The sequence below is a fragment of the Cloeon dipterum genome, chromosome 2 (assembly GCF_949628265.1).
Source record: "Cloeon dipterum chromosome 2, ieCloDipt1.1, whole genome shotgun sequence".
Lineage (NCBI taxonomy): Eukaryota > Metazoa > Arthropoda > Insecta > Ephemeroptera > Baetidae > Cloeon > Cloeon dipterum.
The window spans coordinates 21,273,583-21,293,547 of record NC_088787.1 but is presented as its reverse complement, the minus strand read 5'-3'; the positions used below and the strand labels follow the sequence as shown (position 1 = coordinate 21,293,547).

General features: G+C 40.1%; 1 protein-coding gene across 1 annotated transcript in view; it reads right to left on the bottom strand.

Moving 5' to 3' along the window:
* Nucleotides 1-19,965, bottom strand: part of LOC135936295 (protein amalgam-like) — a 208,767-nt gene that overhangs the window by 21,194 nt on the left and 167,608 nt on the right. Inside the window, exons 3-4 of the mRNA XM_065479056.1 lie at nucleotides 10,073-10,150; nucleotides 9,558-9,690 (exon numbers count right to left, since the gene is read on the bottom strand). Coding sequence (XP_065335128.1) covers nucleotides 9,558-9,690; nucleotides 10,073-10,150 — 211 coding nt within the window. The remainder of the gene's footprint in view (nucleotides 1-9,557; nucleotides 9,691-10,072; nucleotides 10,151-19,965) is intronic.

The window sequence follows — 19,965 nt, the reverse complement described above, 5'->3', positions numbered from 1 at the left end:
GAAGGAGTCGTTTCTTTTGTCTAGGATGCTGTCTGGGCCTCTCCAGGAGCGGATAAAAAAGATAAGGCACTTGTTGTTCTGGCAGCGCAGGAAGCAAGCACTTGCATGCACGTCGCGCATGGAACGAGTGAAATGTATTATTTCAAACTCTCGAGACGCGAAAAACAAACATCGCACGCTATTCTCTGACGAGGGATTTTCATTCGAACTATTAATAATGTGCTGAGCGGACATGGAAATACCAATAACAAGCGGCACAGAAGTTCGCTGAGGAAAAGGTCTGTCTGGCGAGGAGAAGAAAAGCATTCCCGCTGGAACTCGGGAAGCGCGGGTCTGGTGATTAAAATTTTAATTATACTCTGGGCGAGGCGGATCTGATTGCGATTATTCACTGGGAGCGAGCGAAATGAGCAGAGGCGGCGAAGAAAGTGATCAGCCGGCGTTTCCAGCCCAATGAAGGAGCTTTATTGGGATTCGATGCCATTGGAAAGAGTGCAGGCGCAGACAGACAATGGCGCTGTTGTCAAGTACACTTTTATCGGTATTGGAAACGCTCGCTAGGTTTTCCTCAATTTGCGCACCGTTTCTCTTGAATGGCACTAAATTGGAAAGGATGCGTGATAAATCCATTCATCTGAACGGGAAAGTCAGATTTTACAACGTGGTTGACACTTTTTCTCGAGACTGACAACTATACATTCAGGCGTATAACCATTCTTGACTCTTTGACGTTTGAATTTCCAATAATATATTGGAAACGCACCTGAGAATGATGCAGAAAGCAGCATATTTCTTGCCAACGTCAAAGCAGACTTATAAAAACAAGATAAAAAACAACAAATTAAATTTAGATTTTTAGTTTATATAATTTACAATTTTTCATGTTTTTCAGTTCCTTGTTTTCTGACAGTGGCGCCACTACTGGAAATCAGTCACAGCTCAAATTGGAGCAGTGTTGGGAGTATTTGAATTTCTGTTCCTTTTATTCTGTAAGTTGTAAACTATTGAATGAAAACAGAAAAACAAAGTTAAATATAATAAGAGGAAGTTTTTTACCGTAGGGAAGTGTGTATGGTGGGGTTTCTTCGATTTTCGTATCGATTGTGCTCAGAGATGAAATGAGTGGGGCGGATTACGACACCGTTTTTTAGCTCGACCTTGAAACACTGTACAATGCTGTCTTTATGCCCAGCGTTGCCATTTTCTTTCAAAGGTCGAGCTAAAAAAACGGTGCCGTAATTCGCCCCAGTGCAATGGAACCTTTTCAACGACCGTTGATTGAGAGTTATCTGCAGATAATATGTTGCGTTAAGTTTTGAAGTGAAAGTTCTACTGATCCGAGGAGCTCAAACAGCGAGCTGAACGGTACGAAAACTTGTGAAATTATATCCCTCTGTAATTAATATAAGTCTGATCCAAATCCATTCCGTTTTAGTTTGCCATTGTAAATTTGCAAATTATTTCTTCAAGCCATTCTAAATCCTTTTTCCATATAGCCCAGAGCACTTCTTACTTGATCTAGCTATTAGTCTGTGCAGGAAAGAATGTCTTAGTCACGTAATATTAGGTAGTGGCTGGCTGAAATTTGGCTCGGCGGCTTCTGAGCATTTTTACCAGCGACTGGCATGGCTGACAAAATTTTAAAAGTTTGATAGTGCTTAATGGCCTGGAGGCCTATACTTTTCTCTTTCTCAGGCACTTTCTTATTTATTTTTTTAACCCGCAGCTGGCGTGCCTGGAGCAGCTAAGCCAAAGTCATGGTGGCTAGTGGCTGACCACGTGACTTAAAATTAGCCGACTGGCTTACAGTGAGACCTCTAGTTCCTAGCATTGTTTTTTGAGCATATATAGAGCGTACGATTGAAACGAAACTGCATCCTCTCGCCTTTCGTAAATAATCAAGAAGTGTAAGAGCGTTTAGAGGCGTCAGAAAATTTATGGCGCGAATGCATGCAACGTAAACAGGAGCTTTAAATTATGGATTGAGCCAACTTTACATATTACGGTACAATAGCAAGCAGGACAAAAAGTTTTGCTTTTTGGCATCGGACGCGAGTTAAAAAGTTGGCGTTTTACGGCAGACGAAATTTCATGAAATATTTATTACGGGCAAAGAGGCAAATTGGTCGGGCACAGCAGTAGCAGCAGGCTCTATTTACCAAACGCGTGGTGACTCGATATTTATTGGCAGGCGACGGCCAAATTCATACAATGAAATCATCACGAGTAGCATGAATATTTCATCGGGATTTACATTTAAGCAGTTATCAATAAAAGTTTTGCGCAATAAAAGTAGAGAGAAGAGCCGAGCGCAAGAAGTTACATTCGTAGATTTGAATAAAAATCCGCTCGCTCGAATATTTATCATGCATCTCAACTTCTTGCTCCGTCCGCGCCGCAGAGCCCATGTAATGTTATTGAGTCGTAAAACTTGCTCGGGCGCAGCTTGTAAATTTTTCGACGGTGCAAAATTTCCGCCAAGAATCAACTTTGCTTTCAGCCGGTGCAGTGGCTCATCACTATGCAGCCACGGGATTCATCCATACGCATACGCATGCCGTTTATCCCGCGCACGAGACGCGCGAGAGGCGAAGAGTATAGAAAAGTAGGCCGACTGCCCGGATTATGAACGCGGGAAATTTATGCTTTTCTCTTTCCAGGGAATCTACTTAAGCGATAATAGTTCGCTGATGGAACTATTAAAACGCCGCTTTTGTGACAAGGAAAGCGTGCCTCAGTGCAGTAATTTCCATTCATATGCGTTCTACAAAAGTAAATATGTGGAGATTAAAAGAAATAAATGGACTCCCCGTAATTGATGTTTGATTACATTTGTACATGAATGTAAAAGTGAATTTAAAATACATATTTCTTGTATAGTTGAATGGATTTACCTAAAAGCTTTCACAGTGCGACATGGCAATTCATCATTTTTTCTTTTATTAATTTTTGTTGTTAGTGTTCACTTGGAACTTTAGAAATTTATTTTTAAAACTCTGATTCTGATTTTTCTCTTTGTGACAAATAACACAATTCATTGATTGTTGAGCCACGCACTAAATTGTCTTAAACCGTGTCTTGTGAATCTCAGTACATAACTTCAACTAACTATTTTCACCGTTCGTAGTTTTCATTTTAATATTATTAATAATAAAGATTAGAGGGCTTCAAACCACAATCCTCTTGTTATTTTATTGAGTTTGTAATCGGAAACAGATATCCAAGACAAGTTTGACCTATAAATCGTAGCTCTATAGGTATATATTAATGGGAAATTTTAATTAATTTGATCATCATCGTCATCATCATCATCAATAAATTAATGAAAAGTGTTTGACAAACAAAAATTCACACCTGCGATAATTTTAATTGAAAATAATTTAACTAATCATATGAAACCATTTGACAGTCGCTCAGTCACTTTTTCTGGAATAAACCATCCCTGAAAATTATACCTCCTGAAAATGATATTACTGACAATAAAACTACTACGGTGACTTAAAATGTTCTACTTTGCGGAGTAATACTTTTTCTTTGAAAATTTATAAAACTTTTATTTGTTTAATGCAAAAACACGCAATCACTTGAATTCTTTGCATTCAAGAAGATATTTAACTTTGTATCGTCTTGCTGACAGAAAAATGAATTATATTCAAGTAGAAAAAACAAACGAGTTGTCTTCAAAAATTACCTGACAAAGCAAAATGTCTTAAGAATTCCAACCCAATACTTTTTGCTCTTTTTATCCCTGTCCGAGGACCAGGAAGGTCTGATAAAGATACTGATAAAGTTCATTTAGATTTTTAACAATTGGAAAAATATAATGAATATATTTAATCGTGTCTTATTTCATACTATTTGAAATTCATAATTTCACATTTTTTCATATTTAATTATTTCAACCATGGCACACTGAACTATATTTGACAGGCATCCTATTTTGATCAACTCCAAAAGATATGGTATCACTCAAAGGAGCCTTGCTCATTAGCATACAAACTCACGAGTAAATATCGCGGGGCAAACAACAAAATCGGTGGTGGCCGCAGTGAGGGGGGAACAACAAGCACATATATATATATATATATATATTGATAAAAGTATAGCACTTTCGACGTTTGCGTGTATGCGTTCGACAAGTCGCGGCGAGGTGTTTGCTCTCTGTGCCTGTTGACAATGCTCGCGTACGTATCGACATTTCGCGCGCCAGGGTCACTCTCCAACGCAATCTCCGCGGAGAATCTCGGCAAAAGAGGAAAAAACCAACCACACGTACAGTCGTCGGCGCAAACATCCTCGAACGACGACGTTTGCAAAACTTTTCCATTTCCTGCGCCGTCAAAGTGTGTATGCGTGTAGGTGAGCGGCAGAGGAACGAAGGGAACGCCATCCGAGCGAGTAGTACAAATATCGTATGAAAATACTTTTCTTCCTTTTGCTGTAGTAATAAAAAAAGGGACCGGCGTCTCGGGTAATGGAGCCGATTTCTGGACACAATACACGCGCGAGTGTGTCGGATTTATGGCGGAATTACCATGCTCTATTGAATTTGGACCCAGCCACGACCTGCGTCCTCTCACGTCTCTGCCAGCCCGAGAGAGAGAGAGAGAGAGAGAGAGAGAGAGAGAGAGAGAGAGAGAGAGAGAGAGAGAGAGAGAGAGAAGCACGCAATTATTGCCAGTAGAGGAGGACTGTATACGTGCGCCTCGTCGCGCATACACCAGTATATATGGTTTATTATTATACTCCTCTGTTATCGAGTTGCGAGCTTGATAGCAAAAGGAACCAATGGCAGTGCATCTGCTATTCAGCACTGATTGGCATTAATTACATAGAGGGATAGAAACTTACGCTATGCAACAATGATGAATTATAGGCTTCATTGAAAATGATTTCTGTTGCAGTGGTCCCCTTGTCGTTTCTGCCCGCGAGAGTCAAAAGTTCAGATAGACTAGTGCGTCACAGGACAGAGCTACGCGCTGGACCAATCAGAGCGCAGCGTGGGTTCGCAGTCAGGGTGACGAAACGGATGCTGGCTTGTCGCTTACTCCTGGTTTTGTGGGTGATCAGGGCGGCCCTGGTGACCTGTGGAGGTCCAGGGACCCTGAGTGACTGTGGCCAAGTGTAAGGTGGGCGATATTGTTTAAAGCGAACGAGCAAGGCGATTGGAGCGAGAAAGAGCGCGCTAGCCAAGCGGTGACTTGGCGTCGACCCCAAGAAATTTGGCGAATTTTAGCGTTTTGGGTGTTCCAGTTTCCCTTCGGCGAAAATTAGTGGTTCGGTGAGCTTGGACGTGTGTCCCTTGCCGACAGAATGCGATTAAAGTTGAGAAAGCGAGTTGATTTTGTGTTTTTTACAATTAGTGTATTGCACAATTTTGTGAAAGTGGTTCAACTGAAAGCGCGAGCAAATCCAAACCCTTTCGCGAACTGAGCCCTTCTGCGAGCCGAGAAACGCCAAAGCAATAGGCACATTTCTAAAGAGAAATATTACCTAGGAGGAGGTAAAAACTCTATTTGCATGAACGGTTAGGAAAGTTGACTTTAAAAATTCAAGTGCAAGCGAGATCAATAAAATTCATAAAATGAATTGGAGCAATGAATTGTCATTCTTATTGCTCTTCACGCACATTTTTTGTGAGGTAAATTTTGTTTTAACCATCATACAAATCCATCTAACTTAAATTGGAATCCCCAGCTGAAAAAATAGGAGATTTCACTACACTTCCAGTGTTTCGTTTCAAAAAGGAACATAATTAAACGGATGAAATTAAGGAAATTAGTAACTGTGCATAAAAAGCCACCAAAGAATTAAAAAAAATTAGTTTAACTATCACAGAGTTGATTTGGTTCACTGCCCTAGAGTTGCGACAGTTTTGAGCTGGGTGCAGCTGAGAGAGGCGTTCATGAAATATGCATCAACCCCATCATTTCTGAGTGTCCTCTCGGACAATGCGCGGAATTTCGCTGATGGAGGACCCTGCAAGAATGGGTTCCCGCTGCATATGACTGTTATTCACGTGCTTAACATTATGTGTGTCACTGCTGGCCGGCCGAGGCTGAATTATTGCAGCGCGCCTAGCTGCTCTCGTCCTTATATTCCCGCGCCCGAGAAATGAAATAAGAAGACTTGTGAGCCGGCGCCGGTGGATGATTGCTTTTAGCGAAATTGGATTTTTCGCTCTTCTCTCAGCTTTCTACTGACTGAAAGAGAGAGAGAGAGAGAGAGAGAGAGAGAGAGAGAGAGAGAGAGAGAGAGAGAGAGAGAGAGAGAGAGAGAGAGAGAGAGAGAGAGAGAGAGAGAGAGAGAGAGAGAGAGAGAGAGAACGAGAAAGAAGCCGTATAGTTGCACTGATTAAATATTAATTTAGAGTGTGTGTATACCTCTTGATGCGACGCGCCGCACCTAATTAGTATTTATTTATGGAAATCCGTCCGCTTGAAGCAAAACTCGCAGCACAGAACTTTGAAAAGTAAGACGCAGAAGCCGCTTCTTCCCTCAAGAGTATAAAGTCAAACAAGAGTCTTTGCGAAATCTGCCCAGAAGAGTAATCGTTATTTCACTACCTTGCAATTTCTTAGAAACCTGGACTGAAACCGAATTTACACTTTACTTCGATACAAATTTAAGAAAAACGTCAAAAATATGGTCGTTTAACCCCTGCGCAGATATTCAAATGGCGTCTTAATCTGAAGGTGTGTAGTGTGTAGCCAATCAGAATCGCTTGAGATATGACAGAACATTGAAGTTGTTTATAATTTTTTATAAAATTTATTTTCAGTTTTAATTTAGCATAACATTTGTTATGTGACTATGAAATCATAATTAAATTTTTAAATTTTGGTAGGTTATGGTTACGAATTTCCCGCCTGATTCCTCTAGCAGCCATGTTGGCGTGGATTTGCGCAATATTTTACTCTTACTTTGAAATCAATTTCTCAAAAATAAAACGAGATAGTTTTTAGGGCTTCATGGTGGCACCCTCTCTCTATTTCAGGTATGCAAATAATTTCTCTCGTCTTGTGCAGCTGCATACGACGTGCGGCTGCTTTTATTGCTGCGCTCGCTTCCCAATGCAAATGATGTGCAACTGCAAGCAATAACCGTCGGCCGCAGCTCGTGCAGGAATCCGGCCCCTTGTGCTGTTTATCCTCGGCGAAGCCACAATTTGACGTAATAAAATTTTAATTTGGCTCAGGCTGGCGTTGAATTAATTTGACGCGCGTCCGCTTACTTTCTCAGTCTGCCAACTTTTGCCTAATTTAATTTGACGTCTAATTAAAAAGTTTTTCACGCGCGAAAAGTGACTAAAATGCGGCGCGTCTTTTGATTTGGCGTGACACTAGCGCGGTTTCTTCAATTAATATTTCTCGAGTCGACGTCGCTCTCGCGAACTTTTCAAGGGGGAAAATTCTAGCTCATTTGCATTCGTTCAGAGAATGTGGTGGAACGGAGAACTTAACGCACTTAAAAATGTGTGTATCCATATCCCGTAAATTTCTAGTGTGCAAACAAAACAAAGCAACAACAACCTTCACCTGGGGTAATTAATTGCCGAGAAACACAAGTGGAGTATTTGGACTCGTACCGCATCACGAAGTTGTCTCCCTTGCGCCTGCTTTTGACTTATGTTGCACCCCTACGACGTATAAGTGCCCACAGTGTAAAATAATTAACTGTAATGGTGCAGAAAACTTTCCTATCGAGAGAAGTATAGAACAAGTGTTTTTTTCATTTTTTAATTGATGGTAAAGTGTTTTATCGTAGCTGTAATTTTTTGCCTGCAGCTATTATAGATTGCACGTTTTGTTCAGTAAAAATTTAATTTCACCAAAATTTTCCTACTTCCTAATTCCAACGGCCGATTTCCTAAATTAATAACAACTTTTTCTCAATTTCCCGGACCAAGAAAAAACTGCAGTTCCAGTTTAATAATAAATGAGGCCCCAGCGTAGCTCTGAAAAGTGCCAATTTGTGAAAAATGTTGCTTTAAAACACTACGCAGCGCTAAAATCCCTTTGTTGATGCGTATCTAAATATTGAATTTCCTATCACAGAACTTCCGCCTTTCCTTCAATCAAAACACACTTTCATAGCCTTTCTCTTTTATTAAAATAATGTACGTTTCATATTTTAAATTCAATAGAGCTCCAAGTTTGGCTAAATTGGGACAAGAAAATTTGGAACGCTCTCGGCTTGAAGTGAATAAGGAACAGAGTTTTCTTCGTTCATAACTCCGGTTATTTAGCAAATTTGTTCATCACTGATACAATCAGGGAGGAAATGGCATACATGGTGGCGTAGCTTTTGCTTTCAGTCTGTTTGCAATCACTTGACAAACACTTGAATACCTCGAATTCGATATTTGAACGCTGGGCCTGGATTTGCTTTATGACTCTGTGAGCTTCAAATTTCACAGGGTTGTTTATCTCATCTAGCTCACGATATTCTCATCAAATGACCCTTATTTAGTAAATTTGAATCAAAGGCTTCATTGGTATTCAATCAATTGATAGGTTTGATGCGCAATACACTGCTGATGGTAATTAAAGATACGATTTTATGTATAAACAAACAAACAAACAATGATATTACCTAATTATATTAAAAACCGCTTTGACAGAGAGAAGAGAGTGTGGGTGTAAAAGGTTAATTGGCTACGTGGAATTCAAAACTTCCCAACAAATTCCTTGAGAGGTGATATCTTTATTGTAGATAGGTGATTGAACTGTAAATACACATTTCATAAATAACTCGAATTGTACAATTCGCATGATTAAATATTTCACATTTATTAAAGAAAATTAATATATATATATATATATATATATATATATATATATATATATATATATATATATATATATATATATATATATATATATATATATATATATATAAGTAACGAATAATAGTTTGTACTAAATAAATTTACACATTAAAATCAATTTAGAAAAGCAGATAAATTACTAACACCGAGTCCGGGTTCAATTCGTTTGTGAGAAGCACACGCGCTCAAAGCGGCCTTGCTCGCGGATTCACGAATCTCAATTGTGCAAATACTGTAAATTAATACAACAATTGCTAAATAAAATATAAACCAAAAAATATAAAAGCACTGCACAAAATACCTGAAGTCTGAGTTTGATTCGGGAGAGCTAAGTGATGCACTCGTGTCTGCTCGACCGCTGCAGGGCAATTGCAACAACGAGGGCGGAGCAAAGGTAATTCGCCGGTGGTCCCCATAAGAGCTTTGATGACTATTCAGTTGGTGATTAATATATTTTGTACACGCCGTACACGCAGACACTTTATGATAAAAATTAACAATTTTCCCACCATGCAAGATTGTATATCCACCAAGTGAAGCAATTTGTTTTTATTTTTATAATTTAACTACAAATAAAATTTTAAATTTAGAAAAAATATGTATTTCTGAATATATATTGAAGTACTTTTAATGCAGGTACTATACTATATACTATAATGTCTCGTAAATTTGGATTTAAAATACGTAGATCTTCATGTGAATATTAAGGAGCCATCTGCATACTCACCAATCACGTTGAGCCTGAAGGCCAGGCTGAGCTTCGGTTCTGTGTTGACTTGACATTCGTAGATGCCGGCGTCTCGCAGCTGCGGGAACTTGATCTGCAGGGTCCAGTTTTCCGACCTTTCCGGCCTGACGACCTAAAAAAAGACCGGCCAGTATGAAAATCCGTGCGCTCTGCGCACAGAGCGAAAGGGAAGAAAACGGCCGGGGGTTGCAATAAAAGTTTTGCGGTGTTCCTTTCAAATTAATAAAAATTCATGACCGGAGTGAGCGTGCACTGGATTAAAGTCTCCGTCGGCGTTCTTTTTTTGCGGGCCATGTTCGCCCGGCACAGCACACAGCGGCACACTCTTTTGAAAACATTAGAACAAAAAGCAGCGAAACCGCAACAAACACGCAGCAGCACCAGCAGACGCCAAGCGGCCTTAATGAATTATTCAAAAGGGACGCCGTAAAAGTTGGCTGCCGTGTAATTAAACATTTTTTCCCTGCGGTTGTGTGCACGGCCCGAAAACTCACCTGGAAGCGAGCGTCGCTGGTGTACGTGTAGATGGCTGCAGTCAGAATGTGCAGGTCACGTTTGCGGATCCATGACACCTGTGGAAAATAACCAAACATGAACGTTAGAATGCGTTGTGGCAGCTTCTGCAAATTAAATTTTACGCCTGCCAGCTAGCTATCGAGAAATGATGCTTGCGGGAAAACGAAAAGTCCGCCAACTGAATGCTTTACATGTGGTATCGATTTTTATAAATAAACAATAGTTACAGAATAAAATTTACTGCAAAAACTGTTGATAACCGGTAATTTAAAAATAGGATTGATATTGCAAAACTCCGAAAAAAATCCTACGCGTACATTAATCCTTTAGGATTCAATTTAAACCAAAATTGATTTAGGCAGTACCGCATTTTTTTAGATAAGTTATTACCATAATCTGGTGATTAGGTTTCCCTTTAAATTTATTAATATTTCTGATTTAGTTCAGTCCATTTTTATTAGGTTTCCCTGTTCAAAATTCCGGTGTTTTTCCACTGACCGATCGATAGAGACGGAAATGTTGCGTACGTAATTAGGGCCGGATTTTATGAATCAAATAAACAGACGTGCTCCAATAAACCATAAGCTCGCTCTCTGTGGGCTTTTGCTGCAAAGATCCGACCATAGAAATGGCCAGTCCACTTTGCTGCCAAATAGTTCATTCGTTCATAATTAGGGTTGAATGATATACAGACTATAATTTGCACCCCTTTGATTACATGAAATAAAAAAAATTAATTTAGGGACTCCGCACTGAATTAATTGTCGTCCCACGTCCGGATGAAAATAAACTTTGCTAGTGCCTCAGCAATATGCCTGGGACGAGCGGCAAAGCCCGAGAGGATAGCAAATCTTGCGAGAGCAAGACACATTTCGCACCGCTTTTCTTTCGCATATCACGACTTATGTGTGCCGCCGAGTGGGACCGACGAACGCAACTCCCTGGAGGAGCAAAGTTCACACATGTGCGCGCGTGGCTTTATTTCGTCAGCGCCGCTGCTGCGAGATGATGGCTCTAATTCTAACGGCCCTAACAAGTTCAAGTGTGAGATCATGTTCGTCAACGAGGGCATACATACTCGTCAGTGTGCCAGTGGTGCAAAGTTTGGTGCGAGTGTGTCAGCAGCCAAATTGCCAGTGACGAGAGTGAGAGAGATATGAAGGACGAGTCATTCTGACTAACGAGCTTCGCCAGGCGCCCGCCCGCCACCTCGAAACTTGGAATTCTGAATTTTTACAGCCGGAACGCCGTACTTTGCGCCAGCGGAAGCGGTGGTTTTGCACTCTCACGGAGGAAAGACGCCTGCAGAGATGATGCTCCACCGAGCAGAAAAGTTTTCTAGCTTCAATGAACGATAAGAGTCTTGTTTGCCGAGCCAGCGAACGAGCGAGCGAGCGGGCTTACTCGAGTGTCAGCAGTCTGGTGATTTGCTCTCGGGAAAAGTAGCTAATACAGGTTGTTGGTGGTTCAAGCATTTCAATTTATGCTGCGAAATCTGAAGCTATTTCCATCTCGAGAAAGTTCTTCTACTACAAGTTGGACCCTGGCGTCAGGATAGCTGTCGAGCGATCGATAAAATTAAATTCACACAGTCGCCACTTAATCGATGCCTCATGAGCTTTGTATTAATTTGATCTGCAAGAACTTCAGAATATGTGCAACTCAACCCATTGGAAGCCTTCAGGGCGCTCAGGAAACGTCCTGATTATCCCATAATCACGCCATTAGGCTGATAATCATTTCAACTTCACAAGTAAATAAATGCATTTTTTCAAACAATTATTTGGAATGATACCGGTAATTATCAGCTCTGAAATGTTCGCGAAAAATACTCAAAAAATCAAAAGCAGGAAATAGAAATTAACGCAGTATTAGCGCCGAGAAATAATGGATGTGTATGTGCAATTGACGCAATCGTTCTTGCTCGTCGAGCGTAATGCAGCTGTTTCATTGCAGCAGAGCAGTAATTTTTGCTTCCATCCGGCGGAGTATTTGCCGCGCGCGCAGATTATTCAAGCAGATGCTTTTAATGCCGCTGCCGCCGCCGCCGCATGTAGTCGGCTAAGTGCTCCCACCAAGACAATGGCTTCTGGCGCGCATCTTAATTACCCCTGTATTGTTTTTAGCCGTACAAGAGATAACAACGTGTCCCACTTAATCGTCCCAGCAGCGGCGGCGGCAGCCAGCCATTTTTCTCTTCTTAAAATACTCGCCGCATTCGGCTCCGCGAGTCCACGGCCCCCGGGATGAAATTCACTTTTCTCTGAAGACGCGATGAAAGGCAGCTAATTAGCTGGCGCCCGGGAGCGTCTGCAAATATTAATTTGAGCAAACAATTAATTGAAAGCAAGCGAGAGTGAGGGGCCTCGCGTCCGGATGAACTTGTAATAAAGTCGAGCGCACGCCCGAGACCCGAGCCCGGCCGTAAAGTCACTCTCTCGAGGAAAACGCGCAGCCGGGCATTATGTACAGGACCTCTCGTCCATCCTCTTTGCATCACTTTATATTATCATAACAAACAGGCAACATAGTCGAAGCGAAATGACGTGTAACTAACTGCACTCGGCTTTGTTTGCATAACGCACGCCAAAAGCAAACTGCACCGCAGACAAGCTGAACGAAAGCGAATCTTTCTTATATACCGCATGCAAGATGGATCGATTCATTGCTTCAACCTCAGGAGTTTACTTGAATCATTTTGCATGATCTTTCCTTAGTATGCTGATGCAGAGCATTTTTTACTTCCATTGTAAAGGAAGATTTATCTTGTTTTCCGCTTATCAGGCGGCCAAGGAGGCATCAGCTGCTTCGAACAGCGTCTCTTTGTTCTGAAAAAGGAAACTACTATTATGGATTTAAGTCAGTTGTGATTTTATTTCATAGATAAAAAAGCCACTAAGGGGATAATAGTGATTTTTCAAGTTTAAAAAAGTTAGGCTCTCCGGATAGTAAAAATTGATCCGTTTTATTGGTCTTAAAAAAACGTGAATTTAAGACAAATCATTTTAAATGTGTTTTGGAATAAATCAGTCAATTTTAGACAGTTTATCAATATTTTTTTCCTCTGTGACAGGTATTTCATATATCCATTTAAAATTGATTTTGTTATTTTTAGATGTTATTGCTACTGCGAATTAAGTGTTTCCATCCGTTTGCGATGCATCCATTTGCAATTGTGTGAACATCTCACAAACAATAAACTCAATGAACTAATTGCTATAGTGAACATTGCAAAGTGTTCTTAATTGCTGGCTTATAAAGCTCCACTTTATTTCATTACATAAAAAAATAATGTTGCATATGTATACTTAAATTTCTTTGGTCAGTCAAAAACATCAACAGCGTTATTTTTTGCACTCAGTTACTTTCATAAAAATGCGAATTTTTTATGTCAGGGTCAAGAGTCGTCAATCATCGATCAATATCGCTACGAGTAAAAAACTACGCCTCCTTTTTCCAGCGTTTGATCCGAAAACAAAAGCCGTTTTGCGCGACAAGCGTTGGCAAATCTGCGACGAAAGGGTTGAAATCCCCGACAGCCAGTCAGTCAGCGTGCTTCGGCGGCGGCAAGGCGTAATCTTGCGGCAAATTAAGCCAGCAAACACCGGTTTCATTATCACACGCGGAAAGGCAGGTACGTGTGTATGTGGTGCACTACTGACAATAATCCGGCGGCGGCACGCACCCCCACTCGAGGGCGGCGTGCGTGCGTCGAGTATTTAGCGCCAATTTGCTGATGTAATAATGCGTCGACACAGCAGCGTGCTTTACGGCCGCGCTCGCCAATTCGGTTAGTTCGGCCGGCTCTTTGCTCTCTGGCTGTGTATATAATTTTACTGCCCCTTCATTTGCATAATACGGTGAGCCGCGCGTGCGACCTCAGCGCGGCGGCCGAGGCGGCAGACGCAGTTAATAATATTAGTATCATTGCGGTCGGCCGGCAGCTCCAGAGGCTTTGATCAAATGATACAACATGTGCGTCCCTTTGGCACACACCCGCTTTTTGCCCAGATCAACTTCCCACAGTCCTCAGATAATTCGTCAACCCTGTATAAGCCTGCGAATACTTTCATTTTCTATGAAATATGTATATATATATATATATATATATATATATATATATATATATATATATATATATATATATATATATTCATAAAGTCGGGTCAAATTAATTCAGCTTAAATTCGAATGGAATCGTTGCAAGCTAGTGATTTTTATTTAGCATTATATTTAAGAGATGAATACCGCATAAAAATATCATGAAACGGATAGGAATCTTCGGTTACGATAATTATGAAATAAGATAACTAATTTGTGTGAGTAGAGGAGAGAAGTTTGTAATCATTTCATCTAGATGAGGCCTTAAACAGAGGTAAACACTCTCAGAAACGTCACCGAATGCATTTTTCCTTCCGTAAGAACCATTATGTTAATTGTTGCCTCTCGTATTGCTCTTTATTCTGCTACCGATGCGCGTGAAACCGACTTTTTGATGTCTATTTGCAGGGGGCGGATTACTGCACCGTTTTTTAGCTCGACCTTGACAAAAAAATGGCAACGCTGGGCATAAGGTTAGCATTGTACAGTGTTTCAAGGTCGAGCTAAAATTCCATGCCACAATCCGCCCCCAGCAAGAGTGTTTTGGTCTATCGATCTATAATCGCAGAAATATACATTAAAAGTTGATTCAAACCGATTTAACTGCGAGTGAAACACCCAAATTGGAGACAGTAGCAAACTCTATGCACAACAGACTTCGACGCTGATGGGCTGACACAAACGCCCTTGACAGCAGCTCCCGCACAATTCACGACACATGTGACTGAGCTGAGTTGTGTTGGGAAGTAGCCGGTTTTCAGTAAGCGAAACTAGGAATTTTCTGGCAAAAATTTCCCTCTCCCTACTTTCCCGAAAAAATTGACTCACCAGCCAGTATTGCAACGCACAAAAAATAAATATCCAAAAAAAAACTTGATTTTGAGAAAACCGCTAAATTTCCGCACAGAAAATTTTTCAGTTGGAAAATTTTGAAATAAAAATTAAGAATGTTTGCGAAAGAACGAAAATCGCACTTCATTCGATTCGTCTTCAAATTGTCAATTTTTTTTAAATCCGATCACTTTTCAAAAGATTATGGCAATTTGAAATTCTTTAAAGTTTTGACTTAAGGCGTGTATTTAGCCAACCATAAATAACGGGAATTCCTTTGGAAAATGTTCCCCTTGCATCAAAAACTATCAAATGGTCGAGAAAAAACATAGTTTTCAGATTTAGCTCCCCTACTGGCTAGACAAATAAATATACTTTTCTACTGTTAAAATTATGAACATAAAACCTGATTAATATTTGCAAAGTTTTCTTCGTTTATTTATTTCCTAAAAAATTATACTCAGACTGTTAGAAGATTCAGAGACTCTGTGCCTCGATGGTGATTTTGAATGCCAGATATATTTGGCTTCCAAGAAATTGTCAAAGGGATTCCTGGGCCGAAAAAGCGGATCAGCAGGTAAGTTGGCGTGATTGCCTGAATGCGGATCTGTTGCGGTCCCTGTCCGTCCGTCTGTCGAGTGCTTACACAAAGACGACCAAATTAAATTCTCATGCGCAGCAGCAGCGGCTGGGGGAAGCGCAAAAAAGGCCAATAAATCACTGTGCTGCGCTGGCGGTATCAGAATACGAACGCACATATAGGCGGTTCGTGACTGCCACTTTGCTAGGTATAATATTTTCAATAAAACACGATTTAGCAGTGGCTTTATCTCCGGCTCGGCGTACCGGGCAATTTCTCATCGAATATCGAGAGCATCGATTTTCCTTCGCACGGCAATAAAGCTGACGAAATTATTCGGCGAAAAGTGTAAGATTTATGCGAATGATAGGAGCGATAAATTGTATTTAATCCGTTGGCGTTTGAGGCCGGTAAGATCGACGTCGTTCATTATTTCTGACGCCAATTTCTGAGTGTACAGCAAGCAGGGCCGAGGTCGAGCAGGCCGAGCGACCTCTGATTAAATTTAGCCCGCCTGTCTGGTCTGGCAGCGCCGCCGAAAAGAGCTGAGGTCGTTAGCGCGAGTGATAAAGGCGGAAAAAATGCTCGGCCGGGCAGCCAAGATTAAAATAGTTGTTAGGGCGAAAAAAGTTTCCTTCGGAAAACTCGCTCCACAGGAATTTACGGCCGAAAACAACCCGCGTTTTCGGCTTGGAATTATTTCACCTACGCACCTAAGCCGAAAACAGATAATCGTATAAGCCGGTTATTATCCTACGAAAGTGCGTGCGTGCCCGTGGGCAACGATTTGCTGCTCGCGAAAGCTTAAGAGATATCTCTATAAATAATTTGCGGCAAATTTATTGATTGCACGTAATATAATCCACCGCACAGGAAAAACGACTTGCGTTGGAAAGCGATAATTTTCCTGGAATGGTTGCGAAATATTCGATCTTAATCCTTGCTGGAGTCAAACATATTTTTTTATTTGACACGTAATGTATTTGACCAAGAAAAATAGATTATTCTGTCAAAAACTCATGACAAAATTTAAAAAAAAACATTTTTTCCAGCAATGAACTTTAAGTAGTTAAACTTTAAGCAGTAGTCCTCAAAAATATTTTGAAATGGCTCTTTTTATTTTGACATAAACTGAAATTATAATAAAATTGACTTTTCATTTCTAACACTTTTTGGATCTTTCTTAATTTTTTGTTCATTTTAAAATATGCAGAGAGGGACAGATAATTTTTTTCCAGATAGAAAATGAAAAGAAGCTATGGATGTAAATTATAAATAATATAGTTGTTGTGACATTTTCATAGATGATTTCCAATACAAAAAAAAATAAATAATATCTAATTAATTGCAACAAAATCGATATTTTGCTGAATTTCTTATTTTTCTAACTAATATTAACTGGTATTAACCTTTTATTTCTGACTTAACAGACCAAATCAATTATTGGATTATAAAATTTTAACTACAATGCAAATGCTTAAAAGATACATCTCTATAAAATAATTTATCGATTGCACGTCAAATATTCCACCGCACGGGAAAAACGAATCGCGTCGGAAAGCCATAATTTTCCTGAGACGGTGGCAAAATATCTGAATCGGGCATTCTTAATCATTGCCGGAGTCGAGCATGATTTATTCTTTTGCAGGCAAACAAAAAGCAAACTTCAGGTTAGAGTGCCGCGTGTGCACATTTTTTCCTTCACGGCGCGCCCTAAAAGAGAGAGAAAAGTCGCATTTGTATGAAAGATATCTTCCTTTCGCTCGTCGTCGGCTTTTATGCACCTGTCAGAAAACGAAGTTTTACATCTTTTTTACTGTAGTGGCGCGCAGTGGGCCCGAGCTATTTCCCTTGGCCTTTCAATCTTTGCCGTTTTATGTGTCATCATCAACTCAAATCTCTTACTCGCTCTGCAGGCAGGATCGATGAGCGCGACTCCCACTTGGCTGTTTTCGCCCTCGACACCCACCAGCTGGCCATTGGTCGACGGCACATTCCTAATTTGATACGTGACGTTTCTATCTTCGCAAAACATGCAGCATAAGCGGAAACGGCGCGCTCCATTCATGAAAAAGGTTTTGCAACTCATCAATCACTTCTTCCGTCCAAAGGGGAACGGATAGCTCACGAATTCTCATTTAAAACACTGAGAGGATTAAATTCAAACCTGTTAAAAAATTAGTGTTTATATTTGAACACTTTCAGCCATCTCAGACGAATTATCTGGGCTTGTGTAGTCAAAACAACAACAGTGTTAAAAAAGATTAATCCAAGGAGAGAAACAATTTTTTATATTTACTTTAGTTCAATTTTGTCTCTGAATTCTTCTAAATCTCAAGTTCGCTACTTCAAAATATTATTTTAAATACAAAAGAAATTGGAGAACAATATTTACTACCAAGATTTTTTTTTTTGCTTTACTGAATTGAGTTTTATCAATCTTGTACCATAATTGGTTCCTTCATTGCAAAATTTAATATAAAAAATTATTTACACAATTAATTAACTTTAATTGATTAATTTTAATGGCAGACAAAACATTGTAACATTTAACTGTATAATTAGATTTTAGGCAATTCTGCTTACATTTTATTTTACCACAAAAATAAAGCAATATATGTAGTTGCTGATTTCAATTATTGAAATTCTGGTCGAAAATGACAAATAATATTAAAAAATGTTTTGATGTATTATCTCGCTTGATTTTTAGACCGTTAAAATTTCCTTAAAAAAGATGCATGAAAAACACACAAACTCATGATTCAAAATTAAAGAATAGCAATAAAAAGTTGCTAAATTATAAAGATTACTACTTAAAACCGTTAAAACCTTTTTATTACATCTAAAAGAGGTGTCGATTTCACAAGTACTTCACAGAAGTGGAAATTCGGCTGCGAGGAGAAGATTAAAGGCTGAAATCAAGCCCCGAATGAGCTCCTCCCCCGCCTTGATGAATCAATTTCCATTCATTCTCTCCGAATTGCGCAGTAAAATTCTGCATGAGGAAGTAGGCAACGCGCCGGACATTGTTGGCGAGCGCGTTGCATACCCTTTTTTGATCAACTCTTTAATCTTTTCTTGTCGCTCCTTAAATAATCAAAAGACGGCAGAGGCTAATTGAACAGAGAGCGGGCGCTGCGGGGCTCGGAACAAAGCGAGCACTATCTTTTTCAGCTTAGGTGCTTGTCGGCGCGGGGCCCACATCCCCTGACTGATCCACGCACGCACCACTTATTATAGGCCAATTTGACAAGAGACCTCCGCCAACACGAGAATAGGACACAAGACAGAAAGAACGAGCTCCGCAGATGCACCCACCTTCTTTTTCTCCCTCGACACGAGCGACGAGCCTTTAAGAAGTGGCTGCCTGAGTGGCTGAGTGAGTGAGTGAGACATCTGCTGCTTCGTTCGTCAACGCGCCCCGGGGCTTTGCAAATTCAGTCACCGCAGCAGCGTCCGAACCCTTACGATAATTAGCCTTTGAAGACTAGAGACTCTAGACCAGCGACGGATTTAATTTACTTTAGAATTGGCCCACGTCTAGGGGTAATATATTTCAAGTGGAGGTCCTTGCAAGGAAACTTTTTGGATTCTAGTTGGTGGAGTATTATTATTAAATTTCTGTGGCCTGGCGGGATGTGAATCAATTTTCAGAGATTATAAAAATATATAAAAATTATATTTATAAATTCATCGAAAAATAGCTATTTCAAAATAGAATTAAAAACTTTTTGACTCCCTGATCACTCTGTAAAGGAGTAATTGTCGCTAAATTAAATCCAAAATCATTAATTTTCTCATTACAACCGATATTGGATTGGTCTAAGCAGTTGCTTTCAAAGTGGTAAGAAAGAGAAGTTGAATTTAAATGATTTTACATTATCTGAAAGCTCTAGTAGTTGCATCAATGGCTTCCAACCTGCGAAAAAAGAATTTCTACAATTTAAGCTGGGGTTGACACCCTTTTAGGCTGCTTTAGCTATCAAGGGGAGGTTTTTACGAGTCGAATAGTGTGCGACTTTTTAAATCTGATGCTTCCAGAAGCCATGATTTGGTGAAAACGTTTTTTCTTTCAGAGGCTGACGTTTTCAACAAAGAGTCAACTATTAAATCTCGGTTTCTGGTAGTCGAATTCACAAATTTAATATTGCATACCATTCAAAGTTACATAATAAACTGCAGGGGTTAAGGTGTGATAAACACTCAACCCCGTTGCGCAGTGAGGTGCAAATAACAAAAGATTGCAAAATGTTACGTTTTGAGGATGCAAAAGGGGGGTTGAAGGAATTGCACCATTAGCTTTGGCTATCTGGAGGAGACGTGTCTAGTGGTGTGTGGTTTTTGAAAATCTGACGATTA